Raw genomic sequence first — 26,261 nt, 5'->3', positions numbered from 1 at the left:
ACATACAAATACCAGGAGCTGATTATAAACTTCGATCTCATATTCATCTTTTGATCTCAAACCCAAATGTCTTCAGTCTACAGCAAAAGCAAATGAATTGGCCTAGCTGTTCCAATAGTTTTGGAGGGGACTGTAGTTACATTTAATGTTCCCGTTATCATTTACATTATAGCAGCTATAAAGAGTTGATGGTTAAGCACACATGTCATCCAGAACCAGTGTGGACTGGCCATCAGGAAGCTGGAGAATTTTCCCAGTTGGCCACTTCATATTCCTCTGTATAGCTGTTTTAAAAAAATATTCCCTTCTCTCTCATGCGTGCTGTCTAACAAGTGACACACACAGTGTAGCAGAGACCCTACTTCTAATTGGTTCATCAAGTTTCTGTCAATTTCCTGTGTTTGTGGGCACGTGTAGACTAGACCAACAACGAAAAGAAAGCAGAAAGGCGGTGCGGCGAAAGAAAGAGAAACGATAAAGTGTTTAAAAATTAATGAACATCTCTGTTCTACATCAGCAGCTGGTGATTGCGATGATAGGGACAGCAGGGGAAAGCATGAACTCAATGGCAGAGCCTAGCGAGTGAAATGAGGCTGAGGAATGATAAGCATTCTTTTAGATCAGCCTTTTATTTAGGCTTGTTTTATGTTAGAGAGCCACAGATTTGATTATTTGTCTCTTGGATAATTGAACAAGCTATGTAAATGGAAACGGAGGCTCCACTCTGTGGCATACGTGCCGCAGACAGCATGCTGTATTAGTATCTTAAATAATTTGGTGCATGATTCAGTTGTTCTTTTCTAGTGCTGTTGCTCCTAGCTTTCTGAATTAGGAGCATCAGTGTTACCAGGTAAATATTTCATTTGGAGCCCTGCATTTTAACCGAATAGATCTTTTACCTTTAGCATATTATTTATTTGATTGATGATTATGTAAAAGCAGGTGGTATATATGGATGGAGATAGCCTTTCAGTGTTCAGCAAATATTATGCAGTAGTGCTATAAAATGAATGGTTTACATTTACTTGTCTTATTTATGTGACATTATACGTTGGCTCTAATGTCGCCCTATGTTGTAATACTAGTTGATGCATTTTCAATTATGTTATTTCAGACAAATGTAGGAGAGGACATTAAAACAAATCTGATTTTTGTACCGCACCTGGTTCTGGTGCCTCGGGAAACTAAGGCAGATTTTCAGACTTCAACCAGGTGGTTATTAACACCGTGTATTAGTATTATTATCTTGGAATGCGGGAACACCATGAGGTAAATGTGTTTTCACCATGAGGTGCACCTGGTCCTTTAAAATAACCTCAAATTATTTAAGGAACCATGCAGAGCATTTGTCAGACCTTATGAGTTTCACAACATGACTGCTCATAGCATTATATATCTATAACCGTGGTGACATTGGCAGCATACCATGATCCAGTTGCCTGTGTGTAAATGTACATCCCTGGCTTTAGGGATTGTAGTATAGGCACGTGAATTTTTTACATTTGTAAACATGTTCCTTAGAGCAGTTAGAGTGACAGATCACGGAACAATAATTTTCCAAATGATGTGACAGATAGAATGGTGTAAATGTGTGATAGAGAGACCTACCATTTGGTGCATTGTGGCATTGTGGTAATTGCGCCATTGCTTTGAAAACTCACATCAAAGTACTGATTGTCAGACTGCTTTCATAACAAACACATAATGCATAATTGCCATTCAAGCTAATATGACTCACTGTGTAGCTGCCTTTGTAATTGTGATTTAGATACTTCAAAGTTAAAGTGCTTTTTTCATGTGCTGTATTTCGTTATTTTCACATGATCAATCCTCTATAGAAAAGAAGGTTACACACTTTTGATTATCTTCAGCGAATCAGAGCATTTTATTTATTGTACCTGTCCAGAATTAATCAGGATTAACCCATTAGTCACCACTATTGTGCCGACATTAAGTCAGATCAAAGTTCAACTGAATAGAATTATATTTAGATATAGCACTTTTAGCAAAAGATATTGTCACCAAGCAGCTTTACACAAGTCCAGAGACTAGATTTAGTTTTAGTTCCCTAATGGGAAAAGGGAAAAGGGAAAAGGGAAAAAGGGAACCTTCTGATTATTATTATTATTATTAAGTTTGCTCTGTAGGGTATAAAAGATCTTTCTACCCTGCACAATGTGCCAAATTGACTTTTGCTTTTGCATTGAGGACAACAACAACAACAACAATAATAATAATAATAAACTGTTCCTCTTGACAACCCTCCCCTTTTATAGTAAATGTTTTTCATCTCAATCTCATCACACTCAGTTTTAGTTTTTTGTTATCCTACAGCACGGTTATTAATCGGTTTCCTGCACTGCCTAGTTTTCTCTTCACAGACGCTCCACAGGATGATTTGCAGATGAATGCATTTCTGGGGCACAATGATATAAAAACAGGCGCTCGCGCTCATAAAGCAGCATTAGACGAATAAGGACAAACAGAATTATGTGTGTGTGTGTGTGTGTGTGTGAGCTGTAGCTTGGTGAGAGAAGAACAAAAGAAAACCAATTGTGTTTTCCTCCATTTTAATAACTAGTGTCTGTATGCAGCGAGTGTAATCTTGTATCTTCTGGCTTCAAAACACTTTTCCCAACGCTGCCTTTAGTGTATGTAAAATTTGGCTGACAAGAGCAGAGCGTGATGTGGTCTTCTGCTGGTGTAGGCCATTCGCTTCAATGTTCGATGTGTTGTGCATTCTGAGATGCTTTTCTGCTCATGACGGTTCTAAAGAGTGGTTATTTGAGTTTCTGTTGCCTTCCTGTCAGATCTAATCAATCTGGCCATTCTCCTCTGACCTCTCTCATTAATAACGCATTTCTGCCAGAATAACTGCCACTCACAGAATGTTTTTTTTTGTTGTTGTTTTCGCACCATTCTGTATAACGGAGGAGAACGGGGAAGAAATTTATTTAGAAAATTGCACAGCCTTTTAATACAGTTGTCGCCAGCATTTCAGTTTTTCTCATGCTTGGAATACACCGGCTTAAATTACGAATGCAGTCTGGACTCTGAAAATAAATTCTTCAGCATCTGTTTTTCTCATATCTGCTCTTCAAACTGATAGGGCTTTCCTTTTCTCTCTCTCTCTCTCTCTCTCTCTCTCTCTATCTCTCTCTGTTTGTGGCTTCAAGCTGTGTGATGATGTAATTTCCCCCATGGGATCCTCGGGAGACTGAGAAAAAGCTAAAGTTATGACCCTGACCATCCAGAGAACTACTCTGAACCGGTTAACAAACATGGATGATGTCACTATCTGTGCTTCCTCCTTCACATCTAGATGTTCCCAAGGCTTTATTTCATTCTTTAGCGTCCTCTCCCACTAGTCTTCTGGCTCAGGTGTTGGCAGGGGAGTGGATCGGTTCAAAGATAAAGGACAGGAAACAAATAGGAGGAGACGAGGGAAAGAGCATTGAGTAAAAAAGCTGTGTTTCTCTTGGCAAGTCTCTGAGTAATGCAGAGCAATGTGAATGGCCTGGTTTGAAAAAATCCAGCCAAGAAATGAATTTGAATCATTATTTGTGGCACTTGATTGTACTATAACTGCAACAAAAGTTAGTGTTTGGTATTATAGTAGCATTAAAAGAAAACAAATCTGAATTTTCATGCTTTAAGAACAGAGCTCTGTATGTTAGACTAAACGTCACTGCATAATAATAATAATAATGATAATAATAATAATAATAATAATAATAATAAAATACACATTACTTTTTCTTTGACCTTTTCTAAGAGATAAAATAAAAAAGATTTAGGAGCCCTAATAAATCTCTTGGCTTAACCTTAAACAACAGAATCCTTAAAAAAAAAGAATAGTATTAAGAGTGTATTGTATTTGTACATGATTGTGTTGTAATAGAAAATATATGAACTTGAAGAAAATAAAGGTCCTCAGAAAGAGAAAATTCATGTGCATTTAAAAGTGGCTGGAGCGCCTGAGTGATGCAGTGGGAAAGAATTAACCCTGTTGTCAGAAGATTCCAGGTTCATATCCTGATGATTCCACAGATACTGTATCAGTGATTCTAGCGATTTACCCATTCTCTCTGGGTGGAAGAACAACATTACTCTCTTTCTTGTCAATCAGAATGATACTAGCCAACTGTGGGTTTCTCTGAGCTCAAGTATGTCCAAGATGGCTGTCCTCCATGTCCTCCAAATGTGCTCAAAATCCACTTGGAGGAAGTACATGTTAGACTTTCAGCCTAGTGGGTGGAAATGGGTGCTGACTATCACTGAAAATCACTGATAACGGCAAGTTTCTTTCGTACTCCATATAATGAATATGTAAACATGCTAAACATTGGAATTTTGGGCATTCTCGAAATGCTTCTTCTCTACTTTCAGAAAGTAGTCTTTGCAGCTTTAGCCCCTAATAGCTTTCTCTTCATTTTATATTCTCTTTCCTCTCCAGGCTGAGCAACACGAAGAAGCAGGCTGTGCATACAGTGATGGGTATCTGGATGGTTTCTTTCATCCTGTCCACACTGCCTGCTGTGGGCTGGCACGACACCAGCGAGCGCTTCTACGCCCACGATTGTCGCTTTATAGTGACTGAAATTGGCCTAGGCTTCGGCGTCTGCTTCCTGCTCCTGATCAGCGGCAGTGTAACAATGGGAGTCATTTGCATCGGCATTGCTCTCTTCCAGACGTTCTCCATGCAAACAGGCCAGAGTGCCGACAAGAACAAGTTCAACGTGCCCACTATTGTGGTAGAAGATGCGCAGGGAAAGCGCCGCTCATCCATCGATGGCTCCGAACCAATCAAGACCTCGCTGCAAATCACGTACCTGATCAGCGGTATTGTGTTCATCTATGACTTCCTTACTGGCTTTCCCATTCTGGTGAGTTGCATTGGATTTAAAGCAGTTATAAATATTGGGGAACTGGGGAATTCTTCAGTTAATTTCAGACATAGACCTACTATTCATGGCCTGATTTACTAAGAAATAACGAGTGCTGATTTACGTATGCATGTGAGCAATTGTGCGTGTTGCACAATTTACATAGAACAATTGCAGAAATGATCATATGTGCAAAGTAATGGAAGAACAAAATATTTGAATTTGTTTTTTGGTGTGTGTTAGATGCTCTTGATAGCCATAGTGAGTTCAGTTTTGTTGGGTAATTACCCTTTACATTAAGGATAGCGTAAACAGAGTTAGTAAATGATCATTTTGTTTGCAACTATTGAAAACAGGCTGACACAATTTTGAGAAACGTAACGTATTTTATTTTTACTTTAATTGACAGAATTGACTGACTTCCTCAAATGTAATATCTGCCCTTCAGTTGTATTAATTTGCGTATCCAATGCAACTGTCGGGGTTAGTAAATCACACTGCTAAACTGTTAATCTATTTACAATCATACAGCCCCCTTTTTTTTCCTTCATTTTTAGCTAAAAGTACCCCGAATTGCCTTATCCATTAAGGCAAACACAACATAAATAAGATGTGCTTTTTTACCCCATAGACCCTGTTAGTAAAAGAACTTGGTGTTTATTTTTCTTTTTACATACGCATACCTTTAGTACATCAGGTCCTTTATGTATAATTTGCATTTTAAATAGGGAAAACTAAGCATGATTGTTCACAGTTAATTGGACTTTTGCAATTCATGATTTTGCACTTCATGCAGGCGTTGGTCTCTCTGAGATTGTCTTAGCTCTTTGTTGCTGTTTTTTTCTCTCTTTAAATAATGCATTCATAATACATTCATATTCAACTTGCTTATAAATTCAGTACTTACTGCATAGTGTCGCTTTAAAAGGCATAGCATCCATTTTAATGGCTCTTATGCATGGTCTGTATGTGTTTACTTAAACTAAACTGCTACTGATATACAAAGCTGGTGCATGTTCTTTAATTCATGGGTTATATCACACAACTATATTTTGTAAAGAGTTTTGGGGTCTCTAAGACAATTTTTGTCCATTGTCTTAGAGAATAAAAATTGCAACTTGTTTTCTGATGTATGAAACCCATGCGGTGACTCATCGACTCTACACAGAAGGAGTAATGTGTCAAGTTGAAATTGTCCCTGCCTCTGACCACTTAGAGACACTGTGAAAGCTTTCAACTTTCTGCGCTGTGCTCCATGCTTAAACTTTAATGACCAATTCCAGTTACATGCTTGTCAGCACTAAAGGAGTTATTCTCACATCAGTGGTGGGTTTTATTTTTTTTTCTCGCAGAAGCAAAAGTTCTAGACAGAGAGAGAGAGAGAGAGAGAGAGACTGATATCGAGGTCTGCGGTGAATAGAAGCAGATTGAACACCACAGGATTATTCATCTCTGGAGGCCTGAGAAAAGCACTCAAGTGAGAGTGTAAAATTGTCATCACACAGAAGCAAAGAGCCTATCTGGTTCACTTTTAATTAGGCGAGCAATACTCCCAGGGGATCAAGGAGATCAAGCTTATATAGATTTTTTTTTTATGATTATTAAATGAAATCATATTTGTGTAGGCTTGACAAAGCCAACATTCTGTTCTACTTTTTAAGCTTATTATAATTCTTCTGAGACCCAAAATTTCTAAACACTACTCCTAGAGCGTTCAAGCTACATGCCTCAAACTCACCACAGACTTTCAGCCTGATCTGGAAGTGTTCGGTGACTTCTCTAACTGATCAAAATTACAGTCTTCATGTTACGGAAGCGCAAATTGGCCAAAATTCCCTTTGACTTCCATTGAAAACTTGTACTGTGATAACTCCTGAACCTTTCAAGCTACTTCTCCCAAACTTAGCACAGCCCTTCGGGTTGTTCTGGGTCATCAAGCTGCATTTTAAAAACTAATCAGACTTATGGTTTTCTCATACTGGATGATCAAATATCCCAATCCTGTGTGCGCAGTGCCTGAAGCCCCTCTTCACTCCCTCTCACTCTGTGAGTGTACCTGTAACAGAGACTCTCACTTCATCTGCCTGTCTATCAATGCCACACATTCTCTCCATCCATCTCTCTATCAATCTACAGCACCAGTAGCACACACACTCTCTCTCCACATTTCTTTCTATCAATCTACCTGTGTCCCTCACTCCCTCACTCCTTCTGTCTTTCTACTAATAACACACTCTCTCCATCTACTGGATCTACTTGTGTCTCTCTCACTCCATCTAACTTTCTACTTGTATCACGATATTTGTCATCTAACTGTCTACCAGTAACTGTTTGTCTGTCTTTCTGTCTGCATGTCACTCTTTCTTTCTTTCCTTCTTTCTTTCTTTCGTTCAACTTCATACTATCTTCAACCTTTCAGACTGGCTTTTTCAAGCCAACATCAAAGTTTGTCGTGACAAACTTTACCTATCTACTTGTTTACTGTCCCTGTGTCCTGTCAGGCTGAGTTCAGTGATTGTTGTACCCCTTGTTTTCCAGTTTTTACGGTGATTGGCACATCAAAAATGATGATTGCATGGGAATTTTAGGTTTCTAACATAATGGAGAGTTTGGGTGGTCAAATTTGGCTTGGAGAGATATTTACACTTGTATCACGTGACCAAAATGCTTCTCCGGTACTGCAACAACCCTTTGATTGAAATCTGTTTGAAATGCGTTTATATCTACAAATTATTTCAATGTGACTGGAATATTTTGACTGAAAAACCAAGGACTGCCTTAAACCTCAGCTATATGCTTGGATTGTATTGTATTCTGTTAAGTGGTTTTGGATAAAAGCTATAAAACTACAGTACCAAACTAATAATTGCAATATTTATCCAAACAGTACAGAAATAATTAAAATGATACAATATTGATGGACTTTTATCATTATATATAGGTTTGCTAACAAGCTGCTGGCAGAACCGTAGCATTAATGCAATGTACCCTTGTGCATTAATTAGATACATTAATTTAACTTCAACAAAAAATTCTGAAAAGTAGGGAAGATTTTAAAAAATTCAGTACAAAATTGTACAATTATATACTTTGAAGGATTCAGCACAAATAAATCTCAGAAAGGTGTATTGTGACATTTTTATCATGATATTGATCTCAAATTGTAATATTGCCAAGCCCTACTCTTTATAATAGTAACTCCTCTCCATCATGCTGCATGTAGACTCTTTTCCTGTTTATTGTGCATGTGTTCTCCTAAGTCATTGTTTCTCTTTTCTATTACTCCTATGTACAGTAATACTCACACCAGTACGACATTCCCAGCTCATGTTCGAGACGCCATAAACAAAGGCTTGTATCTTTCTCCCTCACTGGGATAATGAGCTATTTAAATGCATTGACAGCTATATCACAAGCACACTTCAATTATGGTACGTTTTATGGAGCGTGCGCTGACTATCCTGCCCGAGTGCCCTTTACACTACACATGGGTTTGAATAGACTGTCGAGTGTTGGGATAACTAATGGGATGGACCGGATTCTGGAATATGCTTTTGTGTAACTGGCTGGATAGAATCCTTTCATGGAGTTCAATGTTAATATTAGTATAGCGTTGACTCTGGGGGATTAAACACTGACACTGAGAGGAAGCCCAGGCCAGGCCACCCGTGATCACACCCAGTACCGCATGTTCAGCTGCCAGTGTCAAGGGGACGCTTAGAGAATTTTTTTCCAGTATGCTTACCGGGAAGACCCCTCCTGATGATGAATCATAGAAATGTGTACCCCTGCACTGGGGCAGAATATTTGTGGGGAATGTGTGCCTCATTATCTAATACCAGAGAAAGCTAGAGATTAATGGTACAGAAAGCTACTGCGAGGAAACTAAATATCGTAGTGTAAATGTAAACCAAAACCTACTTGAGATCACCTTTATAGTGTACAGCATAAATTTCTCCATGTTCAACCCAGAGTACCGTGCTGTGAAAAAGTATTTGCTCCCATCCTGATTTCTTCTGTTTTGGTGTATATCTCATACTAAATTGTTTCACAACTTAACATAAAATCTAAGATAACACAAAGGCAACCTGAGCACACAAAAAATACAGTTTTTAAATGATAATGTTATTTATTGAAGCAAAAACGTTATCCAATACCAACTGGGCCTGTGTGAAAATGTATTTGCCCCCATAGTTACTGATTCCCAAATCTATGAAACTGCATTCATAATGGGGTTCAGCTGGACTAGATGCAAGCAGACCTGATTACTGCAAACCCTGTTCAATCAAATCAACACTTAAATAGAACTTTTTCAACAGCATGAAGTTGATTAAAAGGTCTTACCATGCAACACACTATGCCAAAGTTGAAAGAAATTCCAGAAATGATGAGGAAGAAGGTGATTGAAATACAGCAGTCTGGGAAGGGTTACAAAGCTATTTCAAAGGCTCTGGGAGTCCAAAGAACTACAGTGAGAGCCATTATCTCCAATTTAAAAAAAACTTGGCACAGTAGTGAACCTTCCCAGAAGTGGCCGACCTTGCAAAATTCCTCCAGGAGCACAGCAACTACTCATCCATGGAAGTCAGAAAATAGCCAAGGACAACATCAAAGGACCTACAGGGCCCAGCAGTGGCAGCTTGGCAGCGATGGGGCTTAAACCCCCGACCTTCCAATCAGTAACCCAGAACCTTAACCGTCAAGCCACCACTTCAAACCACTCACTCACACTATGGACCTTGTGAAGTCTCGCTTATGTACTAGCTACTAAGTCAATTGTGTTTATACACTGGTTTGCTGTCCGGTTTGCTCATTTGTAAGTCACTTTGGATAAAAGCGTTTGCTAAATTAATAAATGTAAATGTAAAATCTGTTTGCACATTCTCTCAACTGTGTTTGTTACTTTTATATTTGTATCGAGTGTGTTGCATAAGCACTATGACACAAATGATTGTTTGCTCACGATCAGGATTTCCCAAAAACTCTACGAAGTGGTTGTGTAATGTATGTGGGTTGTTTAGAAGTGAATGAGAAGAAAGATTCAAAACAGTTAGTTCTAACAAAAAAGGCCCTGAGAAGTAATACTGCTTTATAGTATATAACATAACATGAAACATAACATGACATACAATGGATATAGAAAGTCAACACACCCCTGTTAATATAGCAGGTTTTTGTGATGTAAAAAAAATTAAACCAAGATACAGTATCTCACAAAAGTGAGTACACGCCTCACATTTTTGTAAATATTTGATTATATCTTTTAATGTGACAACACGGAAGAAATGACACTTTGCTACAATGTAAAGTAGTGAGTGTATGGTCTTGACCACCATGCTGCAGCTCAGTGTCAGGGTCTTGGCAATCTTCTTATAGCCTAGGACATCTTTATGTAGAGCAACAATTCTTTTTTTCAGATCCTCAGAGAATTCTTTGCCATGAGGTGCCATGTTGAACTTCCAGTGACCAGTATGAGGGCGTGTGAGAGCGATGACACCAAATTTAACACACCTGCTCCCCTTTCACACCTGAGACCTTGTAACACTAACAAGTCGCATGACACCGGGGAGGGTCAATGGCTAATTGGGCCCAATTTGGACATTTTCACTTAGAGGTGTACTCACTTTTGTTGCCAGCGGTTTAGACATTAATGGCTGTGTGTTGAGTTATTTTGAAGGGACAGCAAATTTACACTGTTATACAAGCTGTACACTCACTACTTTACATTGTAGCAAAGTGTCATTTCTTCAGTGTTGTCACATGAAAAGATATAATCAAATATTTACAAAAATGCGAGGGGTGTACTCACTTTTGTGAGATACTGTAAATCTTCAGAACTTTTTCCACCCTACCCTCAAAGTGAAATTGCAGCATATAAAAATTAAGTGAAAAACAATCAGAGACATTTTAGGGAAAAATAGCAAAAAAATTAAAGTTATGATAAGTTGCATAAATATACACACCCTTTTATAATTGGGGATGTGGCTGTGTTCAGAATGAACCAACCACATTTAATCTCAAAAGTAATTGTCATACAGCTGTCATCAGTGAAGTTATTCTGATTAACGCCAAATAAAGACCAGCTGTTTCTATAGGATTTTCTTGACATCTTCTTGGTTTTATCTGACTGCTGAAGCCATGATCCACAAAGAATTTACAATGCATTCATGGTATCTAACTTGCCACAAGATATCGATCAGGAGAGGGTTATAAAAGAATTTCGAAAGATTCGATTAGTACCATGGAACATCATGAAGGCCATCATCATCAAGTGGAGGAAATGGGGCACTACAGAGACATTACCAAGAACAGGACATAGGAGTCCTACAGCAACAGTAAAGGAACTGCAAGAATATGTGACAAGTACTAATTACTCTCTGCATGTGACAACAATCTCTTGTATTCTTCACATGTATGGGGTAGGGTGGCTATTCAGAAGCCCCTTCTCACAAAAAACATCCAAGCTTAACTAAATCACTCCAAACCATGTGGCAAAATGTGTTATGATCTGATGAGATCAATTCCAAAAGGTATAATAATTCCAATAGGTATGTTTGGTGCAAAAACAAAAGCACCCAAAGAACACCATACGGACACCCACGGTGCAGCATGATGGTGGCAACATCATGCTTTAGGGCTGCTTTTCTTCAGCCAGAACTGGGGCTTTTTTCAAGGTAGCGGGAATTATGAATAGCTACAAATACCAGTCAATTTTAGTGCAAAACCTTCAGGTGTCCGCTAGTAAGCTGAAGATTAAAAGGAATTTCAACTTTTAGAATGACAATGACCCAAAGCATACATCCAAATCAACAAAAGAATGGCTTCACCAAAAGAAGATCAGTGTTTTTGAATGATCGAGCCAGAGCCCAGAAGTGACTCCTTGAGATGCTCTTGTAATTTGATGGATATAGAAAGTTTTTTCCAAGAAAGAATGGGAAAATATTGCCAAGTCAAGATGTGCCACGCTGATAGACTCTTACTCAAAAACACATTTTATACCCACTGTAACATCAAAGCTATTTTATGCTGTAATTTTTGTTAACGATGCTGCATGACTAGTTGGATTGGAGGAAAACAGTTAGAAACTGGATGAGCTTAGCTGAGTGGTTGTTTTAATAATTTAGAAGAAGGGCTACCATCTAGTTACCGAGATACAGAAGATATCTGAAAGCTTTGTTTTTCCATTTTCTTGGCTAAAGCAGTGGTCAGACCAAACGCAAAATTTGCCCGGAAGAAAAGCCAATTCACTGAAGGGGAAAGGACACGGGATGTGAAAGAAGCAATTGCATCTGGTAGTGGTTAATTTAGCTTTTTTTCACTTTAGCGAGGTGAACTATGACCTGTGAATGAGGCTAATAGCTTAAATGAACAAAGAATGCTAAATCCCATAGTATATGCTAATAAGTTCTGATTATCTTTGTCACAGGTGGTGAGCTTTGCCAGTCTGAAGTATGACCGTTCCTACAGCTGGATGGTACTGTGTGTGCTGTGGTGCTCCATAGCCCAGTCCATCCTCCTCCCCATGTTCCTGTGGGCCTGTGACCGCTACCGTGCCGATGTCAAGGTGGTCTGGGAGAAATGTGTGGCCATTATGTCCAACGACGAAGTGGACGAAGGTAAGCAGCATTGGGAAAACTTCTGCGTGGTGCCAAGAGAGGGAAGAAAATGGATAGAGTCAAAGCAGTTTGGATCTGTGTGTGGAAACTGAAAAAGGATTCAGTTCAGAGATCTCTTTAGGACAGCCAGTGATTATACTCAGTGGATCTGTCATCTATTTTAAATGTAAGAGATTATTTCATGACATAAATGTTGAACCAGTGCTATAATTTATAATATATAGTATAATGATATGCTATACATTATGCGTATTAGTTTGATCACTCGAAACAACTGTTTATTCTTCATGTGCAGAGAGTACATGTAGATTTGACTAATGCAAAATTAATTAATAATAGAGTCTCTTGCCATTGTCCTCATACTTATCTGGAGGGTACAGCTGTATAGACTATTCAGAGAATAAGATTGATTTAAAAGAATCATTAGGTAACCAGTGGCAGCTCATGCATAGAGGCAGGTCGGGCAGAGCCTCACCATATATATAAGCCGTTCAACAAATGTTAATCTTCATAAATTCTCATGTTGCGCAATCATGGGACAGCACACACTCACTTTGGTGCCGCAATGTTATTATATTACCTAGTGGTTACAATATGTGAACTGCAAGAAGCCTTAATAGAGGATCCTTAGGGAAGGAAGCACGCTGCCCCATGCTCGGGGGAGGAGCAGTGGACAGGAGAGTTAATGCCTTAATTTTGTTTAAGGCTATCAGAGTTGACTTAAGTCTTTATTATTGACTTAAGTCTTTATTAATGTTCTCCCGCCCCACCGAAATCTATGGTCATGAGCCGCTGCTGTAGGTAACTGAAGTAGACATCCATTTTATTTAAACCTTATACAGAAGGTGCATTTGGGAGAATTGGGAAATATATTGGGAAATATTCATTTGAAAGGATTTGCCGTAGCTTGCTAACATGGAAATAATGTCCGGTCTCAGGATATTATTAATATATTAATGAGGCTGGAAAATAATTGTGTGGTGGTCTGTGAAAAACCTGTTGGATACTGCTCTCCACTTTCAGAAAACATAAATATATTTAACCAAAACAACATGAAAATGTGTTGATTTAGGTTAATATCTATCCTTGCCTTGGCTGTCTTCCTACAAATATCAAGTTGGGTAAGGAGCCAGTGTATCAAATGCAGACAGACTGTTTTCTAAGATCTTGCCAGCTATGTGTGCTTTTCTCACACAGTGAATATCACGCATTCAAGTTGTCAGATAGCTACATGCCATAGCAAAATGGACATGAATCTAATCAGTTCAGTTTGCAATCAGATACCGGCTGCCAAAGTCTTGATCCTTCTGATCCATCAAATCATCATCAAAACAGAGAAGAGTGCTTAAACACTCTGTACAGAAGACAGCAGACAGTTTTACAATGTTTTAATTACTATATAAAAAGGCACTAATATCACAAAATAAAAAAATAAAAAGAAAGGACACATGATGATTATTTCCAGTTTGATGTTAGCATTAACAGAGATCGGTTAAGGGAAAAGATGACTTTAAGGCTTGTGTTTAAATGCTGTGAGTGACTTTTCAGAAACTGATGAGACTAATTCTTATAATCAAAGTGAGAACTATATACAGTGCATCCGGAAAGTATTCACAGCGCTTCAGTTTTTCCACATTTTGTTATGTTACAGCCTTATTCCAAAATGGATTAAATTCATTATTTTCCTCAAAATTCTACAAACAATACCCCATAATGACAACGTGAAAGAAGTTTGTTTGAAATCTTTGCAAATTTATTAAAAATAAAATACAAAAAAGTACATGTACATAAGTATTCACAGCCTTTGCCATGACATGACATGTTTCTACAACTTGATTGGAGTCCACCTGTGGTAAATTCAGTTGATTGGACATGATTTGGAAAGGCACACACCTGTCTATATAAGGTCCCACAGTTAACAATGCATGTCAGAGCACAAACCAAGCCATGAAGACCAAGGAATTGTCTGTAGACCTCCGAGACAGGATTGTATCGAGGCACAGATCTGGGGAAGGGTACAGAAACATTTCAGTAGCCTCCATCATCTGTAAATGAAAAAAGTTTGAAACCAGCAGGACTCTTCCTAGAGCTGGCTGTCCGGCCAAACTGAGCGATCGGGGGAGAAGGGCCTTAGTCAGGGAGGTGACCAAAAACCCGATGGTCACTCTGACAGAGCTCCAGCGTGTCTCTGTGTAGAGAGGAGAACCTTCTAGAAGAACAACCATCTCTCCAGCACTCCACCAATCAGGCCTGTATGGTAGAGTGGCCAGACGGAAGCCACTCCTCAGTAAAAGGCACATGACAGCCCGTCTGAAGGACTCTCAGACCATAAGAAATACAATTCTCTGGTCTGATGAAACAAAGATTGAACTCTTTGGCCTGAATGGCAAGCGTCATGTCGGGAGGAAACCAGGCACCACTCATCACCTGGCCAATACCATCCCTACAGTGAAGCATGGTGGTGGCAGCATCATGCTGTGGGGATGTTTTTCAGCGGCAGGAACTGGGAGACTATTCAAGATTGAGGGAAAGATGAATGCAGCAATGTACAGAGACATCCTTGATGAAAACCTGCTCCAGAGCGCTCTGGACCTCAGACTGGGGCAAAGGTTCGTCTTCCAACAGGACAACAACCCTAAGCACACAGCCAAGATAACAAAGGAGTGGCTACAGGACAACTCTGTGAATGTCCTTGAGTGGCCCAGCCAGAGCCCAGACTTGAACCCGATTGAACATCTCTGGAGAGATCTGAAAATGGCTGTGCACCAACGCTCCCCTTCCATCCTGATGGTGCTTGAGAGGTCCTGCAAAGAAGAATGGGAGAAACTGCCCAAAAATAGGTGTGCCAAGCTTGTAGCATCATTCTCAAAAAGACTTGAGGCTGTAATTGGTGCCAAAGGTGCTTCAACAAAGTATTGAGCAAAGGCTGTGAATACTTATGTACATGTACTTTTTTGTATTTTATTTTTAATAAATTTGCAAAGATTTCAAACAAACTTCTTTCACGTTGTCATTATGGGGTATTGTTTGTAGAATTTTGAGGAAAATAATGAATTTAATCCATTTTGGAATAAGGCTGTAACATAACAAAATGTGGAAAAAGAGAAGTGCTGTGAATGCACTGTATAGTAAAAAAAAAAAAAAAAAGTCACAATTTGATCATTTGAAATGGTTTCCCAGGCTGCCACACAATTTTGGGTCATTTAAAAACCTGTTTTTGTCATTGTATGGTGGAATTACTAGGCTGTTTATCAACATGGAAACACTTAATCGTTTCAGCTTGGTGCAATGCATGATTAATAATCCAAAATCAAATGTGCAGCGGTCGGATTTTTATTGTGATCTTAATGTTACCAGTGCTTCTGCTTCTTTTCAGAGGGCTTGCCCTGTATAACACAGCTTGGGTGTATGTATAAGGGTTGTTTCTTGTTCTTATCTGCATGCTAAGCTGCCTGTGCTAATAGCTAATGTCATCCTTCATGCTGCAACCAGGCTGTATTTGCTTTAGATCAGCATTTTACACTGCCCTAGCCCTGCTTATTTTCCCACTAAGAGTCAGTCATGCTTCTTGACACAACTATTACTGACACTCTGTTACTCCTGAAATATGTAAAGTGATACCCATAACCTAAATTGATTTTTTTTTTTTAAAGTTAGCTGGTTTCATTTGGGTGAACCTAAAGAGGCTCGCTTTTCAGCCACCTTCTCTTCAATAAACCAGAGCAGTCACAATATTACTAGACAAAGATCTATAATTGGTTTTGCTCCATCGCCTCCCATTAAACTTCAAATTTTCAATGTGGGCCCAAAACCCAAGAGCAGTGAAGTGTATCTCTCTCTCTCTCTCTCTCTCTCTCTCTCTACATATTCGTCTGTCTGTCTGTCTGTCTGTGTATCTGAGCACTTTTTTTTTTTAATCCTGATATATGCTTTCTGCGTTTGCAGAAAACAGCCAGGATGGAGGCATTCATCCGGACTTAATATATGACAGACCTTATGACTATAGCTCCGCTGCTGATATCATGACGGTAGACCGTATTGCCAAGTACGAATTCTCGACCTTAGAAAGGGGTGTCCCCCAGTGTTATCCATTGAGGGAGCCTCAGGAAGATAAAATGCACTATTTGCAGGTATATTTCCATTAATTTTGTTTCTATTCCCCATGAATTGATCTTTTATTTGCAACTTATTAAGATGAAATTGTGCATGCTGCAATGGCCCTCAATAATTTTGATATTCTATTGCTGTCATAACCTTCCATAACCCTCTTGAATCATTTGACTTTTTTATTTGTTGTGTGATTTAATCAATTTAATATATTCCCACTTGGTATTCAGGAAATATGATGTGCTCGGCTGTTTGGAAAATGTGACTTTTCATGCTACACACATTCAGATGACTGACTATCACTTATTAGGCGTTAACGTATATTGAGAATACAATTTGTTAATGCAAGATATTGGCAAATTAGAATATAGACACAATTTGAAGGCAGGTACACAGGGCATAAAGATCAAATCACATAAATAGTATGTGGCTATTGTCAGAATTGCCTATAAATTACTTAGTGCTGCAGAGATTCTCTACAGATTCTCAGTTGGCTAGCTTTCTAAATTATAAATGCTGCTTCATAATGTGTCTCATTTCTTGGGTGTTGTCAGCTCTATGGAAGGAAGTAAGGAATAAAACACTTCAGGGTGTGCTGTTATAGGAGAATAATCAAAGATGGGATGGTGTGATGTGATATGATGATATAATATCAATATCATGTAAATGATGTCACAATACCTTTTTCTGAGATATTGTGGATATTGTAATTTTTTTAATATAATTTTTTTAAACAAGCAGCTGATTTGATAAGGATTCTTAAAGACATTTCCTCATTTTCAATGTTGATAAATAAATAACAGTATCATCAGATTTAAATGCAACATGACTGTCTTGCTGGCAGTTTGTGAGGAAACCTATATAGTCATGTGAAAAAATAAGTACACCCCATGGAAATTGTTGTTGGTTGTTTTTCTTGTGTGTGTGTTTTTTTTTTTTTTTTTTTTTTTTTTTTTTTTTTACATATTTGGACAAGCAAACATTTGATCCTCTTTGAAACAGTATCTAATAATAAGGGTGATACACTCTATCAAAAGAGTGGCGCAGATTTCAAATGACTGCCAATTTGTCTAGGACTGGCCGTCCCAGCTAATTCAGCCCAAGAGGAGACAGTCTGATGCAAAAAGAAGTCTCCAAGAACTCCAAAATTTCATCACAGGATCTGCTAGTAAGTGTTGCAACTGTTGGTGTCAAAGTGCATGCGTCTACAGTCAGAGAGAGATTACACAAATTTGACCTGCATGGGAGGCGTGCCAGGAAAAAGCCTTTGCTGTCTAAAAAGAACATTAGAGCAAGACTATAGTTTGCCAGTGAGCATACAGTCAAAGACCAGGCCTTTTGCAACAATATGCTCTGGACAGACGAATCAAAGATAGACTTGTTTGGCCACAGTAACAGCAGATATGTTTGATAATGATCCTAAGCACAGTAGCAAATCCACAGAGGAATGGCTCAAAAAGAAGAAATGAATGGTTATGGCATGGCCTAGTCAAAGACTGGAATTGAATCCCATTGAAATGTTGTAGGGGATTTGAAACAGGCAGCACATGCAAATAAACCCTCAAACATCTTGCAACTAAAAGAACATGGCATGGACGAGTGGTCAAAAATTCCAGTGAACTGATGTCAGAGCCTTTTATGCAAAACGCATACAAGAAGTTACAGTGCCCTCCACTAATATTGGCACCCTTGGTAATACTGTAAAGGCTGTAAAATTGACTTTATTGTTTAACCTTTTGATCTTTTGTTTAAAAAAAAATCATAAAAAATACTCTGCTCTCATGGATATCAAACTATTGCAAAAAATCACAGATTTATCGAAAAAAAACCCCTCTCTGCCAAATATAGGTCTGCAACAATTGCCAACCTTTTAGTCAATACTTTGTGCTGCCGCCAAGATAACAGCTCTGAGACTTCTCCTATAATGCCTGATGAGGTTGGAGAATACATGGCAAGGGATCTGTGACCATTCCTCCATACAGAATCTCTCCAGATCCTTCAAATTTCGAGGTCCACCCTGGTGGACTCTCCTCTTCAGTTCACTCCACAGGTTTTCTATGGGTTTATAGTCAGGGGACTGGGATGGCCATGGCAGGATCTTGATTTTGTGGTCAGTAAACCATTTTTGTGTTGATTTTGATGTATGTTTTGGATCATTGTCCTGCTGGAAGATCCAACCACGGCCCATTTTAAGCTTTCTGGCAGAGGCAGTCAGGTTTTCATTTACTATCTGTTGATATTTGATAGAGTCCATGATGCCATGTATTCTAACAAAAACAGCCCCAAAGCATTAAAGAGCCACCATCATATTTAACCGTGAGCATGAGGTACTTTTCCATATAGCTACCTATTTGTGTGTCAAAACAGTCTCTGGTGTTTATTGACAAAAAGCTCTATTTTGGTTTCATCTGACCATAGAACCCGATCCCATTTGAAGTTCCAATAGTGTCTGGCAAACTGAAGACGCTTGAGTTTGTTTTTGGATGAGAGTAGAGGCTTTTTTCTTGAAACCCTTCCAAACAACTTGTGGTGATGTAGATGACTTCAGATTGTAGTTTGGGAGACTTTCTGACCCCAAGACGCAACTAACTTCTGCAGTTCTCTATCTGTGATCCTTGGAGATTTTTTGTCCACTCGAACCATCCTCTTCACAGTGTGTTGCAACGATATAGACACACATCCAATTCTAGGTTGATTAATAACATTTCCAGTTTACTGGAACTTCTTAATTATTTCCCTGATGGTGGAAATGGGCATTTTCAATGCTTGTGCTATTTTCTGATAGCCACTTCCTATTTTGTGAAGCTCAACAACCTTTTGCCGCACAACACAGCTATATTCCTTGGTCTTTCCCATTGTTATGAATGACTAAGGGAATTGGCCCATGTGTTACCTCATATTTATACCCCTGTGAAACAGGAAGTCATGGTTGAACACTTTCCTGTTCCTAGTCTCCCAGGTGTACTAAAAAAGGGTGGCAGTATTCGTGGAGGGCAATAAATGATCAAAAAAGCTATTTTTCCTCAAGTTTTTTTTTTTCAGGTATATCAACTTTATCAATAGGCACTGTTTCAAAGAAGATGAAATGTTTGCTTGTCCAAATGTGTCAAAAAAGTCAACAGTTTCCATGAGCTATACTTATTTTTTCACATGAATGTATATGGTGATACATATTGTGTACTGTATAAGTGTCTTGAAATATTACATAATACGTACATATATTATATATTATCAAATATGGCCTAACCCTAGTGTGATGCAGCCCAATGTGAAAGGGAGTTACTGTTACCACCCCAAAGTTGATTATTTTCTAATTTAGATTAGATTCGATTATTATCTAAAAGCACGTCCCAAAGTATTCTATTCCACAACAGCAATTTACCAATGCTAACAATTTTGAAACTTACTACAGAATGACACATCATACTTTTTATTCATTCATAGTTATGGATAATATTGTTGGACATCCAGTAATCAAGTTATTTCCTGCTTTAATTTACAACAGCTATAAATAGTTCTTCTCTCTTTTTTAACTTTCTTGAAGTTATTAAGGCAAAAAAAAAAAAAAAAAAACAAAACCCACAGCCTTTCATGTTACCAAGAAAAGCACAAAGCCCTCCATCCTGAAGACTTTTTCTGGTGCCAGAAATTTACACCCTTACTTCTGATTGTTACAAAGCGCTGACGCTGGAGACTCTTTCCAAAAATGCTAAATAAAGTCCCTATGTAAGCTGTTACTATAGAAATGATAATGTATTAGATCAAGTGCATTGATATCAACCTCACAGCTGGAATTATGAAAATTAATTAACACCTTTGGATAAATCAGAACCTAGCACTCAGCAGCACTGTAGTATAATTGTTAATAACTGACATGACTCAAATGTAAAATTGTACTCAGTCCCTTCGCCTGTTCCTTAAATCCTGCCAAGAATAAAAAAAAATATCCAGTACTAACAGAATTTCTTGACACTTTTGCAAGTAGGTCATACTGTGCTGAAAACTCAGTCAGTCTGTTGTAGAGCTGTGAACTGCTCTTCTTTTGCCTGTAAACATGTTAGCCACTTCTGACTATTTCTCAGTTCCAAATGTTTCAGATTTGTTAGCATATTGCATTCCTACAGGAGACCAATAGCTAAAAGATATTAACCTGACACATTCATAAGGTCTGGGTTGAGATCTCGTGTAATGTGGGTCTTCAGGCCTGAAGGTGGTGAGCATTTAGCGCCAGTCACTCCTAAAGCTTCACCATTGTGACTCGTGTTTTAGTACAAAATAAAACAAAAGCATTTTTTTTCCGTTAGTTGTGGCAGTGGCAATAAAATGCTGATGCGCTCTCCATAATTCTAAACTCATATTGCTTTGACGAGGCAATGAGCCAGCAGAATAATATGCAAATGATTAGATACGGTTTAAGTTAACCTGCATACTTATGAACATCACCATCAGTCTGTTTTTTCTTCTCTTTGAGAAAATAATGGTTTCATTGCTGCCTCTCAGTTTGAGACGCAGCACATTGTGTTATGTAACAAAACCCAAGGGATGAACATAACAGCTGTATGGTTGGATTGTATTCTTCCATACTGGAAATGGATAAAAATTATATTCTAGATTAATAAATGGAACTGTAAATGTAAATGACCCATACATTTGGGATATTCTTAAAGCAAGAGCATGCTTTAAGTAAATCTTCCAGTGTGGATTTACAGTATGGAGATGCTAAGCTCATTTGAATGTCTGTTACTGTAAAATCTACTTTACTGTAAATCTATCTACTGATATATGCAGAAAATGAAATGATCAAATACTTATCTGAATATGGCATTTATGCCAAATTCTGTAATTGTAAAAACTGGAAAGCTGATCGAAAACTCAAGCAGCCTTACAGGAATAAACTAGTCACAGTAATACATAGCGTATTATTATACTGGCTTGATGGACCGTCTTGCCCAGCACTAGTCCTTTCATCTGATTCTGACCACCCGTGCCATAACCAAGCATTGCATTTGTACTCCATTGCTCATATAAAAATGCTTTGCTTCCCTCTGCTGGCCAAAGTTCTCACACACCCGCTTTTCAGCCAGTCACCCTTAAATACTGTGCACTCTTCTGCACAAGAATAAAGTACCATAGATCCATAGAGCCTTAGCTGCTGCCTCATTCTTTTATGTATGTACACATATGCAAAAAAAAAAAGAAAGATCTTTAATCAATTATATTTTTCTTGTGTAGTTCTCAGAACAATGTGGAATGTGAGTATTCTGTCTATAGAACCAGCGATTATGGCTTGATTTGTAAGACATTTGTACACTGAGAGGGGTTCCTTTATATAAAGGAGTAAGCTTTATATACACTCAGTGGTCAGTTTATATTGTGCATGCAGCTTATATTCATTGGCCTATTTAGCAAGTAAGGCAAACATACAGATGCACTATGTATACAATTACTGACTCTAAGCCATTTGTTGCTGTGTAGCTTGTCTGCCCTCCATCACTTCACGCACCATTGGAAAGGGACCAGCATAGGACAACTGTTGACTAGGTTTGTGCGATATAACAATTTAATCATCCCTACACAATCTTACACTGCCACAATGTCCAGTGACCTTTGCTGCGTAATTTACATCGGAGTATGCTATGACTTATCACTCAAAAATGCTATGACTTATCACTCTTCTTCTTCAATAAAAACAGGTGAATAGCCAAACGGCTCATGACTCTGGAGTAATTTGCGCATGATTTGTGTTTCGAACTCCGACACTACCTGAAAGCCCCGCCCCATTCTCCCATCTTACATGCTCTCGACTGGGGCACCCTCGCTTTCTGTCACGGTAACTGCAGAAGAATCAAACTGAACACTTTACAAATAATTTTAGTGGTCCTGTGTCAGTCAGTCAGCAGTGAAAATGTCAGCCATGTGGACTTTAGACAATCAATGTGTAAAAGGATTATACAGTCCCTCTAGGATTTTACAATCTTACGATTTTAGAAATGACCGCAGAATCAAGGACACGCCGCAATATTCAAGACCCGTCATGTGACGTCATCACAACGCACATCCAGTCAAAACCCTCTTCGATTCACGTGCGTCAAACATGAGTACAGCTAAAAGGTCTCGTTTTCCAACAAACATCACTGCGAAAGACCGTGCAAAACAGTTTCGTGCAATTGCAGTTTTGCCAATTCGAGTAGTTTTTTGCAAAAAAAAAAAAAAAAAAACCTACACAAATTGCATCACAATTTTTTTTTAAAGCCTCTACAAATTCAAGCAATTTCGATAATCACCAGAAAAAACTGTAAATCTTGAATGGACTGATTATATCGAAGATCGAGATCTTACTTATATCGAAAATGTACTATGTTAAACACCTGAAAACCCACCGTCCAGCTGAGTTTTCGCGATTGCCACTGCCAGAAAGCAGTTCCTGACTACACAGCTGGTAACATTATTACTCTCACTCATACTCCTCTCTCTTCCCCAAACCTGTTTAGTTCTGGATGGTTAAAATCGTTAATCATGATTTTTTTTTAATGATTAACCATGAGTAGGGAAAAATCAATATCGCACAAGCCTCTTTCAACCAGATGTTATTTTAACAGTGGACCAATCTCAGCATAGCAGTGACACTGACACTGTGTTATGAGTGTATCAGGTGTAGTACCTTTCTTGGGGTTTTGGGGATTTCTGGTCTCTGTACAATTACTGGACATTGTTAGACAGTTATCCTGTCGCTCCATCTGGTAGGTTTAAATTTGTACAGCTGATTTTCCCCACAGATTGTTTCCTTATTGACCCCTTTATCAATTATCTTTTTTTTTTTTTTTTTAAAGGTCCACTGTTTACTGGATATTTTTGGTTGCTAGACTCTCACTTCAGCTGTCCAAGACTTGTCCAAAGTCATTTAACTGATACTTTTATCTAGACCAACTTACAAGTGGGACAGGATACAACTTTATTGTTAAAGGGCTTGCTCAAAGACACAACAGTGGAAGCTTGGTGGTGCTGGGATTTAAACTTAAAACCTTCTCATCAGCAACTTTAAGTCTTATCCACTGGTCCACACACACGTTGTGATCATCAGGTGCTTGACAATCCCCAGACTGCTCCACCTGATACACTTGTACTACCACAAATTCTCATTAATAGGGCTGACATATTGTGCATAGCATGAGATGGGCTACAGTCAGTAAAGTGGACCCCTGTGGTGGGTGTGCCTGATCAGGTGAATGAGTGTAGCTAAATAAAGTGGCCACTGAGTGTAGCTCCTATGGTTACCTTGCCATGTTATTATCATGCCATGTTAATTCATATTACCAGACTTCTTTTAATGAAATAGTCATATTAAAAAGTAATGGAGAAAGGATTTGAGAGCATGCCCTAATTGTTTGTAGCCTGATAATGCATTGCAGAATGATTCCACACTGAACGCAAATTCTGCGTAATAAATGAGCCACATGGTCTGTTTCTGTGTCTACATCAGGTGCCCCCTACAAGAAGATACTCCCACGACGAAACCGACATGTGGACCACAGGGCAGATTCCTTCCTACCTGCACCGCTGGGGCTCCACCGAGGACATGATGGGTGTGCCGCGTTACACCTCGAACCGCCACGAGAGGCGGCGCAGCAGTCTGGTATCGTGTCACGAGGAGAGCAGCCGCCATCAACGCGCACGTAGGAGCTCCGATGGGACACGCTCTCTCCCGCGACCCCAGCGCTCCGAGGACAATTTGGGGTGCTTCAGCCGTGATGAGGTGATCAACTTCATCGACGAAACACCTCTGGCCAGCCCGATCAGGAGCCCCCGCCGTGCTTCAGCGCTCTCATTAGTAGCCGGCACTCAAGAGCGCCAGATTATCCTGCTACCACATTTCCCGCTCACACATTTCGAGCGGGAGCCTCAGGCACTGCGACGCGCCTCTGAACACAAGGGCTCACGCACTGAACTGCATCAGGGCTCACCGCGAAAGGACAGTAACAGCAGGGGGAGAGCAGAAGAAGTTGGTTTGAGCGAATGTGGATCTGATAAAGGGTGTCGTGAGCAGCGGCGGGATGGAAAACGTGCGTCTGAACTGATTTTAACAGGCCAGAGCGTGTGGACAACAGCACACTCGTCACTCAGGGGGAAATCGGGACAAGGGGAAGCACATGTGACTAAGAGCGAAATCCAAGGGAGCATGAACAATTTTAGAAACTCACAATCGCCCTCGTCAAGATATACTGTATTTCACTCCAGTTCCATCGGATCGTCAACCTAAGATCCTGGAGCTTTTATTATTATAATACGTCGTACACACATCTCTTACTATTGATATGAGTATTCTTGTTATACATATTCAAGTGGAATGTTTTTGTAATATGGGCGCTTTGTGATCGAGTCTTGAGAAGTGGTCTAAGGCAGAAATACGTACATTATTTTATAGCTATTTTTAAATGTTGCAAATATACAAAACATGATAATCTCGTATTGCATTCTTTGGAGTTAATATTTCAACTTAAAAGAGAATAATGAGAGTAGAAAGGGCCTTTTTTCAGCTGGTGTTTACAATAGCCACAACTAGCCATTCAAACTTTTTACTGGATTCCTATTCCACTCTTTTCACTGTTTCTGTTGTTTATCGTTGTGTGGTATGTTATTATATGATTATTTTATAAAAGTATTCTATAAATGTACAGTAGATATTATATGATTTTCACCAAAAAAAAAAACAAAAAAACAAAACAATGCTTGTTTTATGTACTCATTTTCATTTTCAGCATTTTTCTTTGCGCAAAAGTTTTCAAATGATTTGTTTAGAGAAGAAGATCAAGGTTCAGATTAAATACATGTCAACAACCACCAAATCAAAGTTTAGGCTTTATTCTAATGAATTGCATATAAAGTTTCAACACGCCCTATTTTCACTGCTCAGATTTGTTTTAAAGTAATGGATGCCTTTGAGATATTTGAGAACAATTGGTAGAACATTTGATGGAATAAAATCAGTTTCTTAATCAGAGAAGGCTGTTGTTTCCATCAAAGTTCCAAAATTGATCTTGAACGAGCTCTTAACCACAATTCAGTTTTAAAAATTGGGTTTTTTTTTTTCGAGAATGAAAATGTGCATTTGCCTATGTACAGTAAATGTCACAGATGGTTATTTATCCATTAAATCACCACAATTCTCTTTGAATGCAACTCTGCTGCAGTCCTGCATTACACTCTGCCAGTGTTAGTACCCTCCACTCTTCTTTGCTTTTCTATGCTCTTATTCATCTGGTGGTGCCATATAGGCCATTATATTGCCTATAATATACAGCTTCCTCCATAACAAAAAGTTTTACATGACTAAAACAGTTGTAAATGTGCCAGGAACTGGATTCATGGGCATGCTGAGATGAATAGTGAAGGAGGGGAAAAAGGAACCCAAAATATCATAGTTTAGTTGATTCTTGTGCTTGCAAAATAAAAAAGTCTTTTAAAAATTAACCGTGAAACACCATTTCCATATCAAGCTGCTTGGAAGCACTTCATGAGCGTATCCAATAAAATCCAGTGCCTGAGTTCCAACAAACATCATTTGAATTACAGTTAGCATTGTGTGTTGTACTCAGCTTTTTGGCATATTTTGGTGACAATCAGGGAAAAGTATTTCTGAGAGTGTTGGAAAGAG

General features: G+C 38.8%; 1 protein-coding gene across 3 annotated transcripts in view; it reads left to right on the top strand.

Annotated features, from left to right (window-relative positions):
• The window catches only part of LOC128607579 (probable G-protein coupled receptor 153), a 49,060-nt gene extending 23,558 nt beyond the window's left edge, over positions 1-25,502 (top strand). For all 3 annotated transcript variants that reach the window (XM_053624546.1, XM_053624545.1, XM_053624547.1), the window contains 4 exons: positions 4,457-4,886; positions 12,313-12,502; positions 16,448-16,632; positions 24,090-25,502. In XM_053624546.1, the coding sequence (XP_053480521.1) occupies positions 4,457-4,886; positions 12,313-12,502; positions 16,448-16,632; positions 24,090-24,866 (1,582 nt within the window). In that variant the 3' untranslated portion in view covers positions 24,867-25,502. The remainder of the gene's footprint in view (positions 1-4,456; positions 4,887-12,312; positions 12,503-16,447; positions 16,633-24,089) is intronic.
• Positions 25,503-26,261: the final 759 nt, after the last annotated feature.

Source organism: Ictalurus furcatus, chromosome 5, assembly GCF_023375685.1.
Source record: "Ictalurus furcatus strain D&B chromosome 5, Billie_1.0, whole genome shotgun sequence".
NCBI classification, from domain to species: Eukaryota; Metazoa; Chordata; class Actinopteri; order Siluriformes; family Ictaluridae; genus Ictalurus; species Ictalurus furcatus.
This window is presented reverse-complemented; position numbering and strand designations above follow the sequence as displayed.